The sequence below is a fragment of the Adiantum capillus-veneris genome, chromosome 26 (genome assembly GCF_014529385.1).
Source record: "Adiantum capillus-veneris isolate H3 chromosome 26, ASM1452938v2, whole genome shotgun sequence".
Taxonomy (NCBI): Eukaryota; Viridiplantae; Streptophyta; class Polypodiopsida; order Polypodiales; family Pteridaceae; genus Adiantum; species Adiantum capillus-veneris.
Window position 1 is genome coordinate 18,220,389 of NC_140956.1, and position 20,560 is coordinate 18,240,948.

Below are 20,560 nucleotides of genomic sequence, written 5' to 3' on the forward strand. Positions count from 1 at the left end.
CTAGTGTTAAAAGAAAAGGAAGAGAAGAAGTTTTGTTTCATCATTCAATCAAATTTTCCATGTGGCACTAATCAACAAACTTTATCAAATGGTCCACAGTTGCCCCCAAGAGTTCAACACTTTACTAAGGCCTTCTATAGGCCAAAAAAATAGAAAGAAAATTGATTGTGCAAAGTGAGGGATAGAATGGTGGATTAATCTAAGAGCCGGTGAGTTTTGCAGTATAAAAACCTTAAAATCTTAAAATGATGGTTCCACAAGCATGACATCAATAGAAGATTCTTAAGGTTATATATACACAAAAGCAGAATGTGGAACTAAAGCTAAAAGAAAGGTTAAATTCCCGTGCAATAGTTCCATTTGGAGGCTCACAAGACAAAGAAAAGAGGGGGTAATTGCAACGTTACTATAATCGAGGACCGTGTCCCCTTCATCATCCAAAATTCAACACAAGCAAGTGAGACCAATATTAGACTAATGCAAACATCACTAAAATGGCAGCAATGAAATTCTAAGATCCAGGATCGCTGACCTTTTTCAGTGAGTGAGCATATGTAAGAGGTGTCCATTCCCCCTACTTGAGAGACACATGTATCTTTTTTTTGCCATTCTTTTATTAGTACAACTTCTTACTTCTCTCAAGAAAAAATACATTAGACTAATGCTACTTAATACCACAAAGAATACTACTACGACTAGGGAGATTAAAAAGGGTGGGCATGTGATTATATAGAAGGGGCCGTGTTGAGAAGAGGGGCCGAAAGGATGGGTACGAAGAAGAGGAAGTTATTAGTAGGGGTGGGAGTGTTATTAGCGGGGTGGTGGGCAGCGGCGGCGGGCGTGGAGGGCGCCAACGACCTCAGCCTCATCCTGCCGGCCACCTACTCCATCTTCGTGGCCGCTGCCAATGCCGTCAATATCACCCCCTACAACCTTCCCCCCTTCTACACCATCTTTGCCCCACTCAACTCCGCCTTCGAGGTATGCACGTCTCCTTTCATTGACTTATGTATATGATAGATAGCATGCGCGCGCGCGCACACACACATACATTGTTTGTATGAGACCTGCACCTTGGCCGTCTCCCTTTCAAACATAGCGCACATGCATTACAAACTTGAGGCGCTTCAAAGCATTGCATACACTCAAGCAAAGTGTTTGTGTGAGTGCTTTAAGGTACGATTGAAATTTGATAGATCCTGATGGGTATCGAACTCGGGGCTTTACGCATCCACCTAACCACTAGGTTACAATTGCATTGGCTGTGGGCACAAGAAGATTTAGAAATTTTCTCATGTAGGAAAAGGGAGCCTACATAACATCATGAGCTTCTGTTCGGGAGGCACCGCATACCTAGCTAGGTATGCCGTGCCTCCCTCACAAAAGCTCATGATGTTGAGGTAAGTCATAATGTGGGAGTTATTGTGTGCATTGTCTCCCTTATATGAAGACATACCCACATCAAATCTTACTTGCCCTTGCATGCATATGCACTACAAATTTGAGGCCTTTTAAAGGATAGCATACATTCAAGCTGAGTGCATTCCTATGAAGGCACATGTGCATTAAATCTTACTTTGCCCTTCCAAGGATAGCACACATGCAATACAAATTTTGAGGCCATACCATTCACTCAAGCAAAGTGTTTGTGTGGGTGCATACACGGATCAATTCTTTCTTGCACTTCCCAAACCTGCATAGTAGCTTAAGATGTGACAAAGTACTCATAAGTAGAGATTGAGATTTCTAATTTGTTTCTTACATGAAAGGGATCAAGTTAAGAGTGAGTCATTAATCAACGGTTATGTGTATAGAGACTAGCGTGCTTGACAGACCCAACTGCCAACAAGACATTGACATCAGCCATTTTGAAGTACCACATGGTCAACAATCCCCATGACTACGCAAACACTATCGAGCTAGCCACCGCAAGGAATCCTTGGATGCCACGCTCCTTCTTTAATAGCTACCAACTCAGCATTTTCTTTGAAACAGACACTACTCTTATCTCCATCAACAATCGTTCTTGGGTTGTCTCCCCCGATGTCACCAACTACGCAACTCTCTCTGTCCATGGCATTGACACTGTGCTCATTCCTCCACGTGTGAAGGTAGGTTACTATCTCCTCTCTATACTGTGTAAAATTTGTTTCAAGGTTTTTAAGTTTGCATCCATGTTTTGCATGCTCAATGTCATGCACACTTGATTAAGTGCTTATGGTAACTTTTCATGCGAGGGTGTTCACAAAGGTATATGTTGCACGATAGAGGACGCAAACACATCGTAATCATAATAGTCATTCGTTCAAATGTGATGTGTGTTTAGGTTGAGCTGGAAGTCGAAATCAATAGCTTACAGCTCGTATCGTGTGCTTGTGCATGCACACACAACATGCACAACACTTAGCCCTACTGTTTCTACCATTTATTAGCCACTTCTATAAGAGCAACACATTGAACAGCCAATTCTCATTTTCAATGCAACAAGTAGTCCACAACATGAAACTTATCCGACCAAAGCATAAGCTGCAACTTCTCATTATTATAGTCAAAGATATGATGCATATGTGTGGCTAATGCACATCACACATCCCCAATTTTGAATTCCTTGCGTATGTGGGTATTTAGGAAGCACCTACCACACTCACAATCATCGTGTAGGATTAACTTTTTGATCTTTTAAGAAGAAAAAAACGGAAAATATTTCTCAATTTAAGAGCATTTCTAACAATCCCCAATTACACATTTCTTTCTTTGCAAATAGTTTCTAACTCTCTTTTGTTGTAACAGTTACCATCAGGTTGCAACACATACTAGAAGGTTAAGATATAGCAAAAAGATCAGTTTAGAAAGGAAAGTGACATTCTCTTTTTTGAAATGGTATCCAAGGTTGTTGGAATTAAGTTGTATCTTGATGAAGCTAAGCAGAGAGCTTACACTAAAGTGGAGCTTTAGACAATTCAGAAACAAAGTGTTGAAGGGAAAAAAATGCATGCTTAGAATAAGAATTTGGATTTACGTTGCACAACCAATTTTTTTGAATCTCTCCAAGTTCTGTTCATTTGTAGAAGTCTTGTAGACTTTAGACCATATTGTTAATGACATTACTCGCCAAACAACTTCTTAATTGCATGTAGGGCCCTCTCTCTCTCTCTCTCTCTCTCTCTCTCTCTCTCTCTCTCTCTCTCTCTCTCTCTCTCTTCCATGCATCCCGTAGGAGAGCACTTTACCCCCAAGGGATTCACTGGTAATAATAGAGAGATGTCACCTACATGCACCAAAATTGACTTAATTATCCCTATATACGGTTCTCTCCTTGGTAGAATTTACCTCAAGTGCAAGCATATGGTGACTAGTGAATGCCCCAGTACTTTAGACTACAACGTGTAGGGAGATCATTTGCACCCTATGACCATTACTCACCAAGCAACCTCTTAATTGCATGTAGAGCTACCTCTGTCTCTCTCTCTCTCTCTCTCTCTCTCTCTCTCTCTCTCTCTCTTCCACGCATCCCGTAGGAGAGCACTTTACCCCCAAGGGATTCACTGGTAATAATAGAGATATGTGACAACCTACATGCACCAAAATTGACTTATTTATCCCTATATACGGTTCTCTCCTTTGTAGAATTTACCTCAAGTGCAAGCATATGGTGACTAGTGAATGCCCCGGGACTTTAGACTACAATGTATTTGGAGATCATTTGCACCCTATGACCCATCTTATGAAGCACCGACACAATCAGGATCATTGAGAAAATTCGGGTCCATAGGTGCACCAACTACACAAATTGCATACTAAGGAATAGTAGACTAAGAAATAAATTTTGTGCCAATGTTGGTATATGCAAAGAGCTCACCCAAAGGCATGCAAATCATATGGAAACTAATGAAAACTGAGAAATAATCAAACCCTAAAAAGGCATTCTACCATAAAAGTCCCCACAGAAAATGAAATAGAAAAGGATTCAACCAACCCATTAAATCCGAGTCAAAAAATGTGAGAATCTTCTGGAGTTAAAAGCATCGTCTCTCAATGCACACATGATATTTGTAGAAGTCGCCATGGCACATTCCTTTCAATGGCTATAAGCAATTGCTTGAAAGTAAGTTTCAAAATTTTGACATCTGAAATAGGCATGAATATCTTTGGATTGGGGGTAAGTTTACAGAGTACAACCTGTCTGACAAAAATGCTCAAGAAACTACCAATAAGAGAGAGAGAGAGAGAGAGAGAGAGAGAGAGAGAGAGAGAGAGAGAGAGAGAGAGGATGCTGGCACATGCAAGATTGCCACATGGACTAGTAATGTGGGTCATGAATTGCACTTGTTGCACACTCTGTCCTTGAGTCTATTGCATTGGCTAAGGATCTGCCCCATGCTCATTTGGATTAGAGAGCAATTAGTGGCATGGTGTAATGTGGACCGCTATCATGCTTTGTGGTCTGAAGTGAACTTTCCTTGCTCTTTGAATCTCATCTATTTTGCAAGGGGCCAGCTGAGGAACCGACTTTCTCACTTACCGGGATTGGTTATAACTCAAAGACTTTTTGATATGTTACCAATTACAGTGCAGGCTTATTGGAATGCACGAGGGAGAGCCAGTGTTAACAACTATTTGCAGCACCACACTCGAGGGAGTATGTAAAGCACAATGCTCACAAGTTCTCAGCAAGGAGCTATCCACTACTCCAATATCTTGCCAGAGATCATTCACGCGCTATGGAGTCATTGGCGTTTATCAACCAGCTCTTCCAGATAATGGAAGAGCATCAACAATGGAAGAGCTAAACCATTGGATTCCAAGGCATCAATCGCACACTTCCATCGACTTTAACCTCATGCAGAAAATATTTCCTAGTCCCCCACCCCCTTCTCTACTGATATTGCACTCTTGTCTCATGCCATGTTTGCTTTGCAGACTTTGCACTCTTACTAGCACCCCAAGGACCTCTTACTTTTAACTTAATAGAACTCAAACAGAACCAAATACACACGGAGTCTTACGCAATAATTAAAGGCTTGTTACAACTTCTCACTACTCCGTACTCGGCATATTTTGACACGTAAACTTGATGGAAGGCTTATGTCGCATTCGTCATTCAAAAGCGCTCGATAAATAACATTCAAGAAATAGCAATGGCACTTGGCCATGGGTAACCTTTGTCAAGAAAACTACAACATAATATTTACAATTCCCTGTGGCAGTATCACCTTGAATTTTGTACACATTATTAGAAGGCAAGTGTGCAAGATGCTGGAGACTACCTCAAAACCACTTTGCTATTTGTGTGCACAAAGTGTCTTTCACTTCTTAGGTCAATAATCAGAAGCAGGTAAAATACTGCCGGAGTAATCAAGAAGAGTTGCTTGTGATCCTGTGTGTGACTAATGGATCCCACGCAACCCATGGGTCCTATGTAAGTGCTGAATTCTGTGTCAAAACAAACCACAATGTAAGTTCCAGTATCTGTTAAAATTCAATTTTTTAAAAAGCAAAGTTCCCTTTTATTGTTCTTCCAAAAGAAAATTTTGAAAAATTGAGCTAGTTTTACTACTTTACACTATTTTTCTCAGCATCTAGGTAGAAATTCATTTATCTAAGCATCTAGGTAGTGATTCATTTTCTGAAATACAAAATTCCCTTTTATTGTTCTTCCAAAAGAAACTTTTGAAAAATTGAGGTAATTTTACTACTTTTACACTATTTTTCTAAGCATCTAGGTAGTAATTCTCCTTTTCTGCTGATCTCAAGCGGCACTTTTGAATCTTAAAGCGGCACAATTGTAAGCTGAGATGTAGCAGGAATTCTGGGACATTTGCGTTTACATCACTGCAGATTTTGATATTGAAACTCAAATATTCTTTAAAAATAGATGAGGTTTCAAATAGAACATGACAAGTTTTTGTGAACAGCTTTCACTAAAGACAAAAAGTGTGACCCATATTGATCACTCGACAAAGCTTCTCTATAAATCACGTTGTAGAGTCTGTCATCCAACATGTATCTAAGATCAGGAATCGAACATACCTCCCACAACCACCAGCATGGAATAAGCTTCATTCATCGATGCTGCAAGACATCATTGCAGAATTTCTTGAAGTTGGTACTCTCCTCCACGATGTACTCACTGTTGCAACACTGCCTTTATTAGTGCACAAGTGACTCAGGTTGATAGTTCAAAAGATAGCTCTACCGCAAAATGTCGGTTAATAACTTACTAAATGCGCTGCGCCATTTCAGATGTTTCCCACCTTGGGCTCCAAGGATACTCCTTATACGTTCGCATTATAGGTTTTCCAAAATTGTCAAAATGCTACATGTAAACCAGACAAATTACAAATTTTATCAAAATGTACGTAGAACGTTTGCATCTTCATGTGACAAAGAACATGATATTACAAGACAACTCTGAAGAGTTACTGCGGGCTGCTGCTTGGGAAACTGACTTGAAAGTGCGAAGTGGACCTACAAAATGAAGGTGTTCAGATATCTCAATGCAACCAGAACAACAGTTATTAGACGCAACCATATCAACAGCCAAAAGATTTGAAATCCAAGGGAAACCAACTAAAATGGAAGACCACCAATAAACTAAAGAACGTGATTTTGAGGGGACACATCCCTAAAGTTACCACGGGGAAGCTGGGGAAAGAGAGAGAGAGAGAGAGAGAGAGAGAGAGAGAGAGAGAGAGAGAGATGAAATGAAATGTTATATTAAACGTCTTCAAAAGGCCAAATTGACCTATTGACCAAACTGATACAATCTTGGTGGATCTAATATAATGTCTGGATACAATAAACAAATGAAGGAAAAAAACTAAAAATCATCATCATCATCAATGTCCAAGGATGCCCGGCATCAGGAGTTGTCCGAGAATGTATTGCATCGGCCGCCGAAGAGCATTGTCAATGTCCGCCTCTATAAATAGTCGTATTGGACGTCTCTCATGTGGTGCTAGAATAGTCTTGATCCTTTGATGGAGCCTCCGTTGATGTCGTGATCGGCCTCGTAGACATGGGCGTCTAGCTCTCCCAAGCTCAACGGCTTTGTCAACTAATCTACCTTTGCTATAGATGGCTCTGAAGTCTGCTATGAAGCTTGCTCATCAGACTGTCGAGTCTCTGCTCTAAAGAAGTCAGTGATCTCCCTCTCAAAGTGTCTCCCGCTGTCTAATCTCCTCACGAGACTTCGCTGTGTCTATGCAGCTCTAGCAAAAACTGTAACAAACTGCTGACGTGTCAAAGCGTAAAGAATGGAGCCAACTTACATATGTGGCCGAGGGGCCTAAACTGTCACAAAGTGATGACATGGCTGCCCGAGAGAAAAAACCCTAACCCTAATTTCTGCCAAAAACCCCAACTGCTGAAACCCTAATTCTGGAAACCCTAACCCTAAGGGCAGCAGGGAGATTTTTGAAAATTGCATTGACTGACGATGTGGCAGGCTGTACGGATTTCTGTGATTTATGCTTGTAGCGATTTGGCTTTGCTTTTGGACCAGATGCTTTTAAGTTTGAAGGCTTTTCACTGTAATTGCTTTCTAGGCCAAGGGCCTTTAAATATGAGGTTAGGGCTCATTCTCTGGCATGCTTCCTGGAGAAGGTGCAGAGACTGGATTACCGGCTTGTACTGTGTTGATGCAATATAAAGAAATACCAAAAGGGACGCCAAGGTTTGGGGCCAATACTCTCTAGGGTCGAATTCCGCCACTCCATGTCGCGTGTCGTCTCTCTTTCAGTTGAGTTGTTATTGAAGTGCTAAAAGTCTGTTCGGTCTGTTCTTTTCTATTGGCAACGTGGTGCCCGTCTTGTGACAAAAACAACCCACGCCATCTCCGATCCTAATATCTCAGGACTCTAGCGAGTGGTCCAAAGCCCTCTCCGAATAGACAATGAAAGCGGCCTCGTATCTCATAGTATACCGAACAATGACATATGTGACGCACCAAGATTGGGGTTAGGTTTCTTCCATAATGTTGTAGCCGACCGCATCATGGTCCATAAGCTCTTGGACAGACAGTGTTCCTGTGGCCGTGATGGTAGTCCCAAGACATAGCAATCACACTGGACCTCCAAGGTTACCAGCTCGAGAAGAGACACCTGTTGAGAGATGTCGAAAAATTTCAAGTTTTCATCTGCTATGGTTTCTGTGGCAAGCATTTCAGAATACCCCACTCTGCCAGAAGCTGCAATCCGAAGGAAGATGTATGAAAGCATGTAACTTTGGGCCAAAAAAATTCTTGAAAGCTTGCCAAGTCCTTGGAGTGTACGGCTTGGTAGCTATAAACATCCACCACTACATGACACTACCTCTGAGAAAAACAGCAGCTTGAAAAGAATCCTTGATCCTTCTTTGCAAGTGATCTTTATGGCTTATGCCCTGTAAGACAGAGCAATGAAGACGAGAGCGCGCCCGATGCGTGATGAAGTAAGGGCGGGAGTGGCTAATAAGTCTAGGGTCGGGGCACAAAGCTTCTTCAAATGTCTTGTTCACCTGAGGGGTGATGTGAATGTGATAGTAATTGCTCTTTGGTGGGACCGGTATGCTTTCAGAAAAGCACACGCCTGAAGCTTTGATACCATTGTCACGAGACGGGCACCACGTGCCAACGGAAAAGAACAGACTGAACATCTTTAAGCACTTCAAATAACAACTGAACCGAAAGAGATAGAAGACACACGAGACGGGAGTCAAGGAGTTCCAGCCCAAAGAGCACTGGCCCCAAACCTTGAACTTAGTACATCGCCGGTACTCCATCCTCCGCACCCCACGCGGAGCATGCCAAAGAATGAGCCCTTGGCTCATATTTGAAGGCCCTTGGAGGCTTGGCCTATAAAAAGCAATTTACATGAAAAGCTATAAACTCAAAAGCATCTAGTCCAAAATCGGGGGGCCAAAAGCTAATAGCGTGTTTTGCGGAAATCCATACAACTGCCACGTGGCATGTCAGTGCAAAGTCCAGGATTCTCCATACAATCTGTCACGTCAGCATGTCAGCGCGTTTTGGGGGAGTTCCGTACAACAACCACGTCATCAGGTTTTTACGTTGTGTGTGTGTGTCCAACTTTATTTATTGTCTGTGTGTAACAAACTTGGACACCCCAAGTCTAAATTCTGTCGCGACACGAGAGAGATTCAATTAACACACTTCACAATTTAATTGATTCGACACGGCTCGACGTAATTCCGTGCCAAGAGAGATTGGCCCCAGAGACTGGCACCCCTTTCGGTATTTCTTTTTGTATTAATCTTTGAGCAAAGTACAACTCCCGTAGGGGACCTCCGCTCTCATATACTCTGCGTCCGAATGCTCTAAAAAGTGAGGCCCCTAAGGCTCTTTTTATTCTTACAAAGGATGCCAAAAGCAGAGCCCAAAAGCAGTTAAACTCAAAAGCATTGTATTCCCAAAAGAAAATTTTGCCAACAACATTTTTAGCAATCGCATCTAGATCCCTCCCGGACCTCACTGATGTCGGATTAACTAATCCTTATTGCGATCATGTCTATAGAGATTTTTAAGACCGAAATGTTGTAGTCATTTCATCTTTCAGTTCTTGCACTCAAACAAGTCACATGAGAGAGTACAAATCATTTATGTTCAATTTCGGGAATTCCATTTCACAAAGTCATACAACAGAATACTGTCAGCACAGCAGTATCCTTGAAATCCAAAGGGATATCAGTGACTCTATTCAATCGAGGTAATCTATGACAAAGGAGCGGAGTGACTCCCCTCTTGTGCAATCCCTCTGCACCATATTCAACCCTACTGATCTGTGGAATCTCTCAGAGTAGACGCAACTAAACCGAGTACTTCAAGGTAAAGTTCCAAAATCTGAAGAGTATCTGCTAGGTCCTCCTCCATCCACTTCGCATTCAATGTCGTATAGTTCTTGAATTTAACTAAGAACCGCCGAATCACTTTACCTTTCACTTTCTTTCCTTGTGTGCCATAATCTGTTCAGGAACGAGTATCTCCTCGCTCTCTTCCACTTTGAGTTGCTCATCTGGCTCCCCATCAATTGGCACCTCACCTTTAAAAGGTTTCAAGAGACTCACATGGAATGCATTGTGAATCTTCCAGGTATCTGGAAGCTTGAATTGAAAGGAGATGTCATTTATCTTTTCTTTAGTCTGGAAAGGGCCATAATACCTCATGCTAAGCTTTGGAAAAAGCCGCTCCTTTCCCTTTAGTTTCCTTAGGCGTACCTTTTCAAAATGCCAATCGTCTTCCTTTAATTTCAAGTCGCGTCGATGTTGATCTGCTGCCTTCTTGTGTCGTACTTGAGACTTCTCTAGAGCGTCGCGGACCTTGGCAAAAGCAGTGTCCAAGTCCCTCGTGTATTGGTCGGCTTCAAAAATCTTGTCTTTGGTGCTGAGAAAGAGAGGAACCTTCTAAGCACCTTCAATTATCACAAAAGGCGCTTTCCCTGCCGAAGAGTCAACCATGTTATTGTAGGAAAATTCCACCAAAGGCAAATATTTTTCCCATTGAGTCTTCTGGTAAGAGAAGTAAGACTTCAAAAAACCCAAAACAACTAAATTTGTGATCTCGGATTGCTCATCTGTCTGCGGACGGAAAGATGACGAGAACTGCAATCGTGTGCCAATGTTCTCCCAAATAGCCCTCCAAAACAAACTCGTGAATCGGGGATCTTTGTTGGAGACTTTTGTCTCAGGCATGCCATGTAACCGAAATATATCTGTAATGAATAGTCTCACTAAATAGTCCGGCTTGACTGTTTTCTTCACTGGAATGAAGTGAGCTTGCTTGCTAAATCTGTCAATGACAGTCCAAATGCCATCGTTCCCACTCCGGGTCTTTGGGAGATCAAAGATGAAATCCATTGCAATACTTTCCCAGGGGCGGGTGGGAATGGGTAAAGGTTGTAGTAATCCTTGTGCCTTATGCCTGTCAAACTTGACCTTTTGGCATACTAAACAATTGCGAACAAAGTCGTCCACATCCTTCTTGAGTCTCGGACAAAAGAAATAACGCTCCACCCCCTTCAAGGTGGTATCGCTGCCACGGTGACCCGTAAACGGTGGACAGTGGCACTCTGTCAAGGCCTTTTCCCTTAAAGGTTGTTTGACACATCCCCACATTCATATTCTCATATTTTGAGTAGTGACCAATCCCTTTAGGTACATCAAAATCACCTCCTAAAGGTCATGAGGTTGTCGATGCTGATTAGCATAAAAGGTAGCACGATTCCACAAGGTAGCACGAACCCAATAGACCCCACATCCCCACATTCATACTCTCATATTTTGGACTCTTCCACCTCCTCCTAGAAATTCAAAGTTACTAGGGAGAAAAAGTAGTCTTCACTACATCGGGCATAAGTCGCTCATCCGAGGTTGACTTGCCAAAGTCTTTTATCAAAATTTAGCTCTTTTCAAGCTCTACAACTTTGTAGAAGAAGTTGAAAGCTAATTCTAAGATTACGGAGGTCATCTAACAAGATTATTGAAGACTATTTCAGGAACATCGACTAGTATCCATATACTACTATGCTATGGAGCTTCTGCTCATAACCAAAGCCATGAGGATTCCACTCCTTGCCCTTGTGGTTGTTCGTACTATATCCCCACGCCATCAACTCCACGCCATCAACTGGTTCCGCGAATCGCAGACTTGTCCGTACTATCCAACCACGTCATCATTTGCTACAAAAATTGTGTGTTGGGGGTGTTTTTAGGGTTTAAGGCCCCTTGGCTACTAATCTGCAAGTTGATCGGCCCTTTCGCCTTTACACCCCTCGGTCGGCTTCAGTAAGTTGTTTGAGACATCTTTTGTTAGGGTTTAGGCCCCTCAATCGGGATCTGCAGGTTGGCCAGGGTTAGGATCAAAAAGTCCTAACGCACTAGTTGACCCATCAGCAGTTTCTGTGTGATGGGTTATGGGTTTCTGCGTCGAGGCCATAGACGCATTTGATCACTGCGTTCCTTTGGCCAGTCACACAGCCTTTGGTCCATGCCAATCTCTTTGTCAGAGCCAAAATCCTCTATGCCATGATCAAATCTTTTCTTGTTTTACAAGTACTGCACTTGCCTCTGTAATCATCTGTGTGGTACCAGGAACATCTGAGAGACCCTCGGGTTTTAAACTAACTTGATTGAGTTTTGCATATCTCGACTGAGGGGCCTAAACCCTAGCAGAAGAGGTGAAAACATAAGGTTTACCAACTTATAGAACATCAGTTGAGTGGCCTAAAAATTAAATGGGTTCAGATTTTTACCTAAAAACAAATCCTAATCCCCAACAACTTACAAAACCTGGGCCAATGGGGTCTAAAAATTAAAATAAAGCAACACATACACACACACACAAGATTAAATTGCGTAAAGATGCTGACGTGGCAGCTGTTTTGACAGCCCGCGATTTGCAAAAAACAGGATGACGTGGCAGCGTTGGACAGACAGCCACAAGGGCACTTGCTTTTGGACACATGTGCTTTCAGACTCCCCGTTTTTCATGTATTTGCTTTTAGATGGGCCGAGTGCCTTTAAATATGTATGCAGGACTCTCACTCTAGCATTCTACCATGTGGAGAAGCACAGGAGAGTCCCACAAAGTTGTACCTTGTTGAAGCAATATAAAGAAATACACGAAAGGGGCACCAGTCTTTAGTCTTTGGGGCCAATGTCCTCTGGGTGGAACTCCACGACTCCGTATCTCGGCTATGAGCATACATATATATGTATATACACACAAATGCACACAGACGTCATATATATACACATACATATATGTGTGTGTGCACACATATGTGTGCACCCACACAGATGGTTTCATGCTTAGCTGAACCAATTTAGCTCAAGTGCTCCAAGTTTGTCTGTAGACATTTGGTCGAAATACTATGCCACAGTAAACAGCCTGCCTGACTTCCTTGCAGAATTTGCCCTCTCCTCTTCAAATCTCTTGGTTTTTTCAGTATCCTGTGCTAAGACGAATACCAGAGCTCTCTCCTTTCTGTAAGGGCAGTAAAACGATATGGATGCTAAATTTGTTTCTGGTTGCCCAACTTTTTCCATGTCAATACTACAGAATTGTCATTGTATCCAACCTTCATCATCGCTGTTTTGTGTGTCTCGAATGTTTATAAATCAAAGAGTTTTAGGTCAGTCACTCTTTCATTCATTTCTTATTTCTTGGTCATGCATTAACAGAACTGGCAAGCACAGTAATAGCATGACATGACAATATTTTATGAAAACCATAAATACAAGTTGAAAAGCCTAAAGACAGATTCAGAAAACTTACCAGAAATACAAAAAATCCGGAGGAAGCGATTACCGAGACCTTCCTTCCATAGACCTGTGGCAGCAAGCAAAAAATCATGTTGGCCTACAGCTGTGAAGAATTTCTTATCAACATAAGAAAACCTACGTGGTTACTAGCTACCCTGGACTTTCACCAAGAAGAGTTCTCTGTGAAATGCCTTTACGATGCACCATATATGGCGGGGGGGGGGGGGGGGGGGGGGGGGGGGGGGGGGGTAGTGTATATGCATGAATGCATATATGTATGTAATGTTAAAATCATGCATATCTGTATGTAATGTTGAGATTTTGGGAGTCATCTCCTGCTTTATTCAATCTCATAAGGTCACTTCAGCCCCATCAGACGGGGTCGCATAAGTTGGCGGGAACTCCTCTTTGAAAATAGGCCACTCGGCAGGACTTTGCAAGTTGGTAAAACTTCTTCTGCTGATTCTGTTTCTTCTATTGCTTCTCCTTAGGGTTTCGGTCTCTCGGTCAGGACCTACACGTTGGCTCTGTTCTTCAGTGGCTTGACACGTCAGCAGTTTGTGACACAGAGCGCGAGTATCGGCATTGTACTGAGTTCAAGCAATATAGAGAAATATTGAAAGGGACACCAATGTTTGGAGCTAGTGCTCTCTCGGTGTGGAACTCCGCCACTCCTCGTCTCGTGTGTCGTGCATCTCTTTTAGTTCAGTGTTATTTGAAGTGCTTAAAGTTGTTCAGTCTGTTCTTTTCTGGTTGGCCTGTGGTGCCTGTGCTCGTTACAGCTGGACAGAATTTGGAAAATCCACCTCCACGTGCCTAGAATCTGGAAAACCCTTACAAGGCCAGGCACATCCAAGATCTCGACGGGAAAACCCATGAGATGACCTCATGCTCAACGAAAATGTTGGACCCACATCCCAAAAGCCCATGATCCATGAAATGGGGAATAAATGGAAATCCGGCACCTAAAAGTCCTAGAAGTGGCCAGCCAGAAAAAATCTTGAAAATCGTCCCCACGTTCCTAGGATGTGGAAAACCCTTACAAGGCCGAGCACAGCCACAAAGAAGCCCTCACTCACAAGATCTAGACGGGAAAACCCAAGGGCTTCAATCCATGCCTCGTACACTCTTGAGTGATAGGTAAGCAAAATGGTCTCAATTCTTTAAACAATTTGGTGGAATGAAGGAATAAGTGCTTGGTCGTACTAACCCTATTGCAGATGCATTGAATAGGAAGGGTCAAATTCTCTGTAGAGTGTAGCTCTTCTCTCTTTCTTGAAGGACATGAAAAATAGTACATGGATTTTGAATCTGAAAGCATCAATTGCAAGCAATGTCTACGCAAGGTCCATGCAACTATGCCATACGTGACTTTTCTTTCGGGATCGACTATGCATGTTAAAATCTCATAGAGCACCCATTTTACATGATGCACATGACGCACTCATAGGCATAATCACGTGAAAACCCGTTTCATCCCTTCAAAATGAAATGAAAAGCTCGAAACATTTTGAAACAAGAGGACAAAACGTGTTTCTCAAGTTGAAAGAAAAAGGGGTCTTATTGTCAAAATTTAAAATTACCATATAGTGTATAATGCGCAACATAGTTTACCACTTGTATAACCATTTATATTGGAGGTATCCACCAACTAGACTCCTAAATCTTAGGTTTCTTATATATATATATGCAATTCGTATTACGTTTCGTCTTGGCATTTTCAAAACGAAACAAAACGAAACGCCTCAAAATGATGAAACAACGGGACACACATAACGGTTCTTGTTACATTGCACAGGTGGACATCATGACGTTAATGCTACACTAGAGAAGGTTGAGCGGTATTTCTTTTTGCCTGAGATGCAAAAGGACATGTATAATCATGTAACAAAGTGTAAAATTTATCAAAAAGTTAAGGTTTCTCATGGCAAGTAGTAGGGTTCCCAATGCCTTTGCCGATCCTTAAGAACCTATTGGAACATCTCTATCAATTTACCTCCTCCATCCGTAAGGAACACACAATGTCTGCCTATTCTTTATCGCTTTAGTAAGTTTTGTATGCTTATCCCTTGCAAGTCTAGTATAACCGCACAAAATGTTGCTAGACTCTTCGTTAAGCATTGGTATCCTATTTGTGGTCTGCCTAAATCGATTGTCTGATCATGATACAAAGTTCACATCACGTCTTTTTCGTGTACTGTTTGAATATTTTGGCACACAACTATTCGAGTGTATTTCAACACATTTTTATGGTCAAACTCAAAATAATAATCAATTAGCTTTTCATGTTCTCAAAGCGTATGTTCTTGATTAACAGTCTAAATGGTAACTATTCTACGATATATGCCACTAGTTCAAGCTATATTAAATGGCTGCACTTCTTATGAGGCTGCATTGGTCGTCCTTTTCAATCATTGTTGACAAGGTCTGTTTCTAAATTGCATGATGCTAACCAGCTTAGCCAATGTGATGCTTAGCTTCTTGAGAGCGCTAAGTTTAGGCTTAGCATGGCTCAAGAGTCTTATTGCAAACACACTAACAAAAATCAATAACATGTCTCATTCAAGGAAGTTGATTGGGTGTGCTTGAGAATCATGAAGCAACGTCTCAAACAAGTTGGTCAAAAACGTCCTTAACTCTCTTTTTCTATGTATGTTTCAATTTCTGATCATCAACAATGTAAACAATGTTTCCATGCAACTACAATTGCCCTCTTCTTGGACAATGCATAATGTATTTCATGTTTTGTGGTTGAAATTGTTTCAAGAAGATTCCCTAAGGAGAGTTCCGGACAAGAAGCAACCTGCAATCATTCATGAAGCTTAAGTGATGGAATCTGACGGGAGTCTTTGCACGAAACATGGAAGCAAGCAAGGCAATATTTCCTCAACTTCAAGAATAAAGGATGAAGTTGCATAGGTGCACGAGGATATCTTCATCCACATTTGCTAGCCTCTCACATGCTGCCATCTGGGGAGCATTTGGTTGTAAAAGGCCTCTATATCTCATGGCACAGACCTTTTTAGGTTATTTGTGGGAGGAGTGACGAGGGAGTCATTGAATATCTTATGGCCAAACCTTCTTGGTTATTTGCAAGAGGAGTGTTCATCGGCGACTGTATGTGTAAGGTGCAGCGGAATGAATGTTGTATTTTCTCAAGATGAGTGATCCATACTTGCTCAAGGTTCTTTTTAGTTCTTATGGAAGGGAGAGCCTTCCGTTCTTTATGGAGAGTGTTGTGATCACGAACAAAGTGAGTGGATATTGTGCGTGCAAGTGTATGAGACTAAGAGAAAGAGAGAAGAGAGATACGACACCAGAGATGTTGTAAAACCCTCCTCCGAATGCCCCACTCTTGTCGGCGAGAGTGGTCTACTATTGATTGCACAAAGTTGTACAATGATGATGCATGGAAACTGATGCAACTTAGGACTATGTCGGTGACGACGACGGGGACGACGACGATGACCTAAGGGCTGAAATCTGCAACTTTCTAACTGCTGTCCACAAACACGCTATTGCTGAAAATCTGGGGCTGATTCGGGGCTGCTGAAAACGCTGATCTGGCTGCGTTTTTGGGAGGCTGAAAATGGTCGAATCTGCTTGTGTTTATGGCTGAATTTGCTGCGGTGCTTGAGGCTGAAAACGCTGCTTTGTCTGCTGCAAATGAAGGCTGAAAACGCTGATTATCTGCAGCCTTGATGGTGATAGATGAAAACGCTAGAGGCTTGGTGCTGTTGGGGTCCAACCAAAGCTGAAAACGCGAGTTGATTGCAGCTTTGAGGGCGATCTTGAAAACGCTAGGTGTAGGGGATGCTGGTGATGAGATGCTTGTTGAAAACGCCAAGGTGTAGGAGATGTTGGCGATAAGCAAAAACGCTAGGCTGTAGGAGATGATGGGATCGCCAAGGGAAACTTGGAGATGTCTTGCTGAGAGAGGGGAGTACCTGCTGCCTGGGGCCTGTTGTGCTCCTTACTCATCTGCCAAAAAGTGCTAGCTTTGGTTTGCTTATATATTTCTTACCCAAATTTCCCTAACTACTTTGTTGGAAAGTCACTTAAATTAATAAGTGAAAAATGTCAAAAATAGGAAAAATAGGCTAAAATCGTTGGAAAATTCCCCTAACTGATTCTAATGGATTCTGATGGAAATATTGATGATCATGCTGTGTGCAACCGGAGGATATGCATCTATGCTAAGTGACTGGGCATGCATGGTCTACAAATAGACTCACAAAAGTGCCAGATCACTTCTAATCTAAACTGACTGGACTAACGGAAACCCTGTTATGGTGTAGCTTGTCCACGAACACATAGGGTTGGATGTGTCACGTGACATCTCCTCCTTTTTAAAGTGAGGTATTGGTACCGAGCTGCATGGCTTCCTTGTAGTCTGCAAACAACTCTGGATAATCCTTGAAGAACTCTTCGTCTACCCACACCGCTTTCTGGGTTCCTCGATCTTTAAACTTCAAAAAATATTGTCGCACTTGCTTCTTCGAACCATGGCGAAACCGATGCAACAACACTTGCTCCGGCTCCATGACTTCAGCTTCATCGATGATCTCCGGTTCTTCTTCCCTGAAACACTTTCAACCAAGAAACATGGAAAACGTTGTGCATTGACCATGAGTTAGGCAACTGCAATTTCATTGAAACCTCATTTATCTTTTTAATGACTGGAAATGGACCATACATACAAAAAGACAACTTTGGACACTTCTTTCCAACTTGCTTAAGACGTTGCTTCATAATTCTTAAATACACCCAATCTCCTTCCTTGATCGAAACATCCTGACGATGCTTATTAGCCTGCCGTGAATAAGATTCCCAAGCCTTGCTTAGCCGAAGCTTCACACTCTCAGAAATCTCATCCAATGACTGACTTTCAGCATTGGCATCAGGCATTTGACTAACCGAGCGAGTCAAAAGTGACTGGAACGGACGGCCAGAAGCTGCCTCATACGGAGTTCGACCAATAGCAGAAGAAAAAGAGTCATTCAAAATAGCTTGTACCAATGGAAGATAGAGCTCCCACCGAGACTACTGATCATGCACATAAGACTTTAAAACATCAAAAGCAAACTGATTGTAAATTTCGGTTTGACCATCTGACTGTGAATGAAAAGCTGATGAAAAATTCAACTTAGTGTCAAAATTTTCAAAGAGTGCGCGCCAAAAATTGGACGTGAACTTAACATCCCTATCTGAAACAACGGACTTTGGCAAACCACAAAGGGGGTACCAATGCTTAATGAACAATCGTGCTACATCTTGTGCAGTAACTGTGGCTTTACAAGGAATCAACATGCAAAATTTGCTGAAACGATCAACAATTGTTAAACACTGAGTGTTCCTTGAATGCAAACTTGGTGGTAGGTTAGTCACAAAATCCATAGAAATATCCTGAAAAGGTCCATCGGGAATAGGCAGCAAACAGGGTTAGCTTTTCAAGGCACATACTCAATCAAACCTCCAAATTGCTCAAAAATTGTGACCACCGTGCTTGGCGATCACTCCAATGTGCACTAGGCATAGACTAGAGCCACTTGAGGGCTTGATGATCTGTACGCACTGTAAACTCTCGACCATAAAGAAAATGCTTCCAATGCTTAAGAGAGTGAATGACAGACAAAAGTTCTTTATCACAAACTGAATAATTCTTTTCCGCACTATTGAGCTTCCGGCTAAGGAAAGCTACAGGACGACCATGCTGCTGAAGCACAGCGCCTATGGCAACATTGCTCACATCCCTCCATACCTCAAAGGGATCATCCCAAGAGACAAGGATAAGACACGGTGCTTCTGTCACCACCACCTTGAGAGCTGCGAAAGCCTCAATGGCTGCCTCGGGCAAATCTACGCGCTGACGGCGAGTCTTTACCCCTTTCAAAACATCAGTCATAGGTGCAACAATGCGTGCAAAATTCTCTATGTGCAAACTATATGCTTGACATAAACCAAGAAAAGAATGTACATCATATGCAGTTTTGGGCAAATCTCAATTACGAACCTGTTCCACCTTCGCGGGATCTAGTTTGACGTCTTCTGCAGAAATGATATAACCCAGATAAGTGACTTCAGTAAGAAAAAATTCAGACTTCTTAGCTGCAATGTACAACTGACACTCATCCAAACCAGTAAGTACCCTTTAAGCATCTCTTTCATGTTGTTCCCACGATGCAGAAAAAATGAGAATATCATCTAAAAAGATGAACACGCATACACTTACCATATCGCCGAAACAACCTACCATGAGACGATTGAATGTACCCACAGCACCTGTCAATCCAAAAGGCATAACAATATACTCCCATTGCCCTCGCTCGGTGCGAAAGGCAGTCTTGACAATGTCGCCTTTGAATACCCGTACCTGATGGTATCCACTTTTGAGATCGACCTTGCTGAAAACCTTTGCCCCATTGAGCTTATCGAGGATATACTCAATGCGAGGCATCGGAAACTTGTTCTTGACGGTCATCTTGTTTAATGCCCTGTAATCAACACACAAACGAGACGAACCATCCTTCTTGCGAACAAACAAAATAAGAGCAGCAAAAGGACTTACACTAGGACGTATGAATCCTCTAGCCACCAACTCCGTGAGTTGTCGCTCTAACTCTTCCTCCTGTGTCTTGTTCAATCGATAGGGAGCTTTACTGACAGGCTGTGCTCCCTCCATAAGCTCGATGTGATGGTCCTCCGGTCGCTCGGGTCGGAGACGAGGTGGAAGATCATCCTGCAAAAAGGGATGTTTAAACTTCGTAAACAACTCTGAATACTTAGCTGGAGCCTGAATGCTCTGGGAAACTGGAGCACCATAAATGAATGCCGCTTGTGCTCCTCGTCGTAATTCACGCTTTACCTGCACATGAGAGATGAGAGGCAAAGAATGCAAGCCCTCCTCAGCACGAATGATGAGGGGGGAATCAGTTTTGGCATGTAAAGTGAGAGTGTTAGCCTCCCAATCAATGAGAGGGTTGAGTTCACGAAACCATCTTATGCCCAAAATCATATCACATCCTGAAAGAGGAGACACAAGAAATTTCCTATTGAAAGAAGCTTGTTGAATGGTAAACATCACATCAAGGCACTCCTTCGTGATGAGAGAGGCCATACCAGGAGCGAAGCCAGAAACCTCGAGAGGAGATTTCTGACTAACCTCTAGGCGGGCTCTCTCAACAAGAGGGGGAGTAATCACATCATGCATACTGCTTGGATCAAACAATATGATAAAAAGTTGACCTTTTACATAACCATAACACTTCATGAGGGACTCATCAATATGTGTGTCAGAGTCGGG

General features: G+C 42.4%; 2 protein-coding genes across 6 annotated transcripts in view; one reads left to right on the plus strand and one right to left on the minus strand.

Moving 5' to 3' along the window:
* The first annotated feature begins 765 nt into the window (after positions 1-765).
* LOC147423076 (uncharacterized) lies at positions 766-3,014 on the plus strand. The gene is made up of 3 exons (XM_086502311.1): positions 766-981; positions 1,815-2,111; positions 2,791-3,014. The coding sequence occupies exons 1-3, from the start codon at positions 766-768 to the stop codon at positions 2,815-2,817; spliced, it is 540 nt and encodes a 179-aa protein (XP_086358437.1). The 3' UTR covers positions 2,818-3,014.
* Positions 3,015-5,071: 2,057 nt separating this feature from the next.
* The window catches only part of LOC147423077 (BRCA1-A complex subunit BRE-like protein), a 59,750-nt gene continuing 44,261 nt past the window's right edge, over positions 5,072-20,560 (minus strand). For 2 of the 5 annotated variants that reach the window (XR_015186611.1, XR_015186614.1), the window contains 3 exons: positions 19,271-19,996; positions 13,271-13,324; positions 6,409-6,468 (listed from right to left, as the gene is read on the minus strand). Coding sequence is in view for 1 of the 5 variants with exons in the window: in XM_086501753.1 (XP_086357879.1) it covers positions 5,264-5,433; positions 6,031-6,057; positions 6,111-6,130; positions 6,222-6,316; positions 6,403-6,468; positions 13,271-13,324 (432 nt within the window). In the remaining 4 variants the exon portion in view is untranslated. Of the gene's footprint in view, positions 5,434-6,030; positions 6,058-6,110; positions 6,131-6,221; positions 6,317-6,402; positions 6,469-13,270; positions 13,325-19,270; positions 19,997-20,560 lie in introns of those variants that run through there. The other 3 variants (XM_086501753.1, XR_015186612.1, XR_015186613.1) reach the window with 3 other exon arrangements.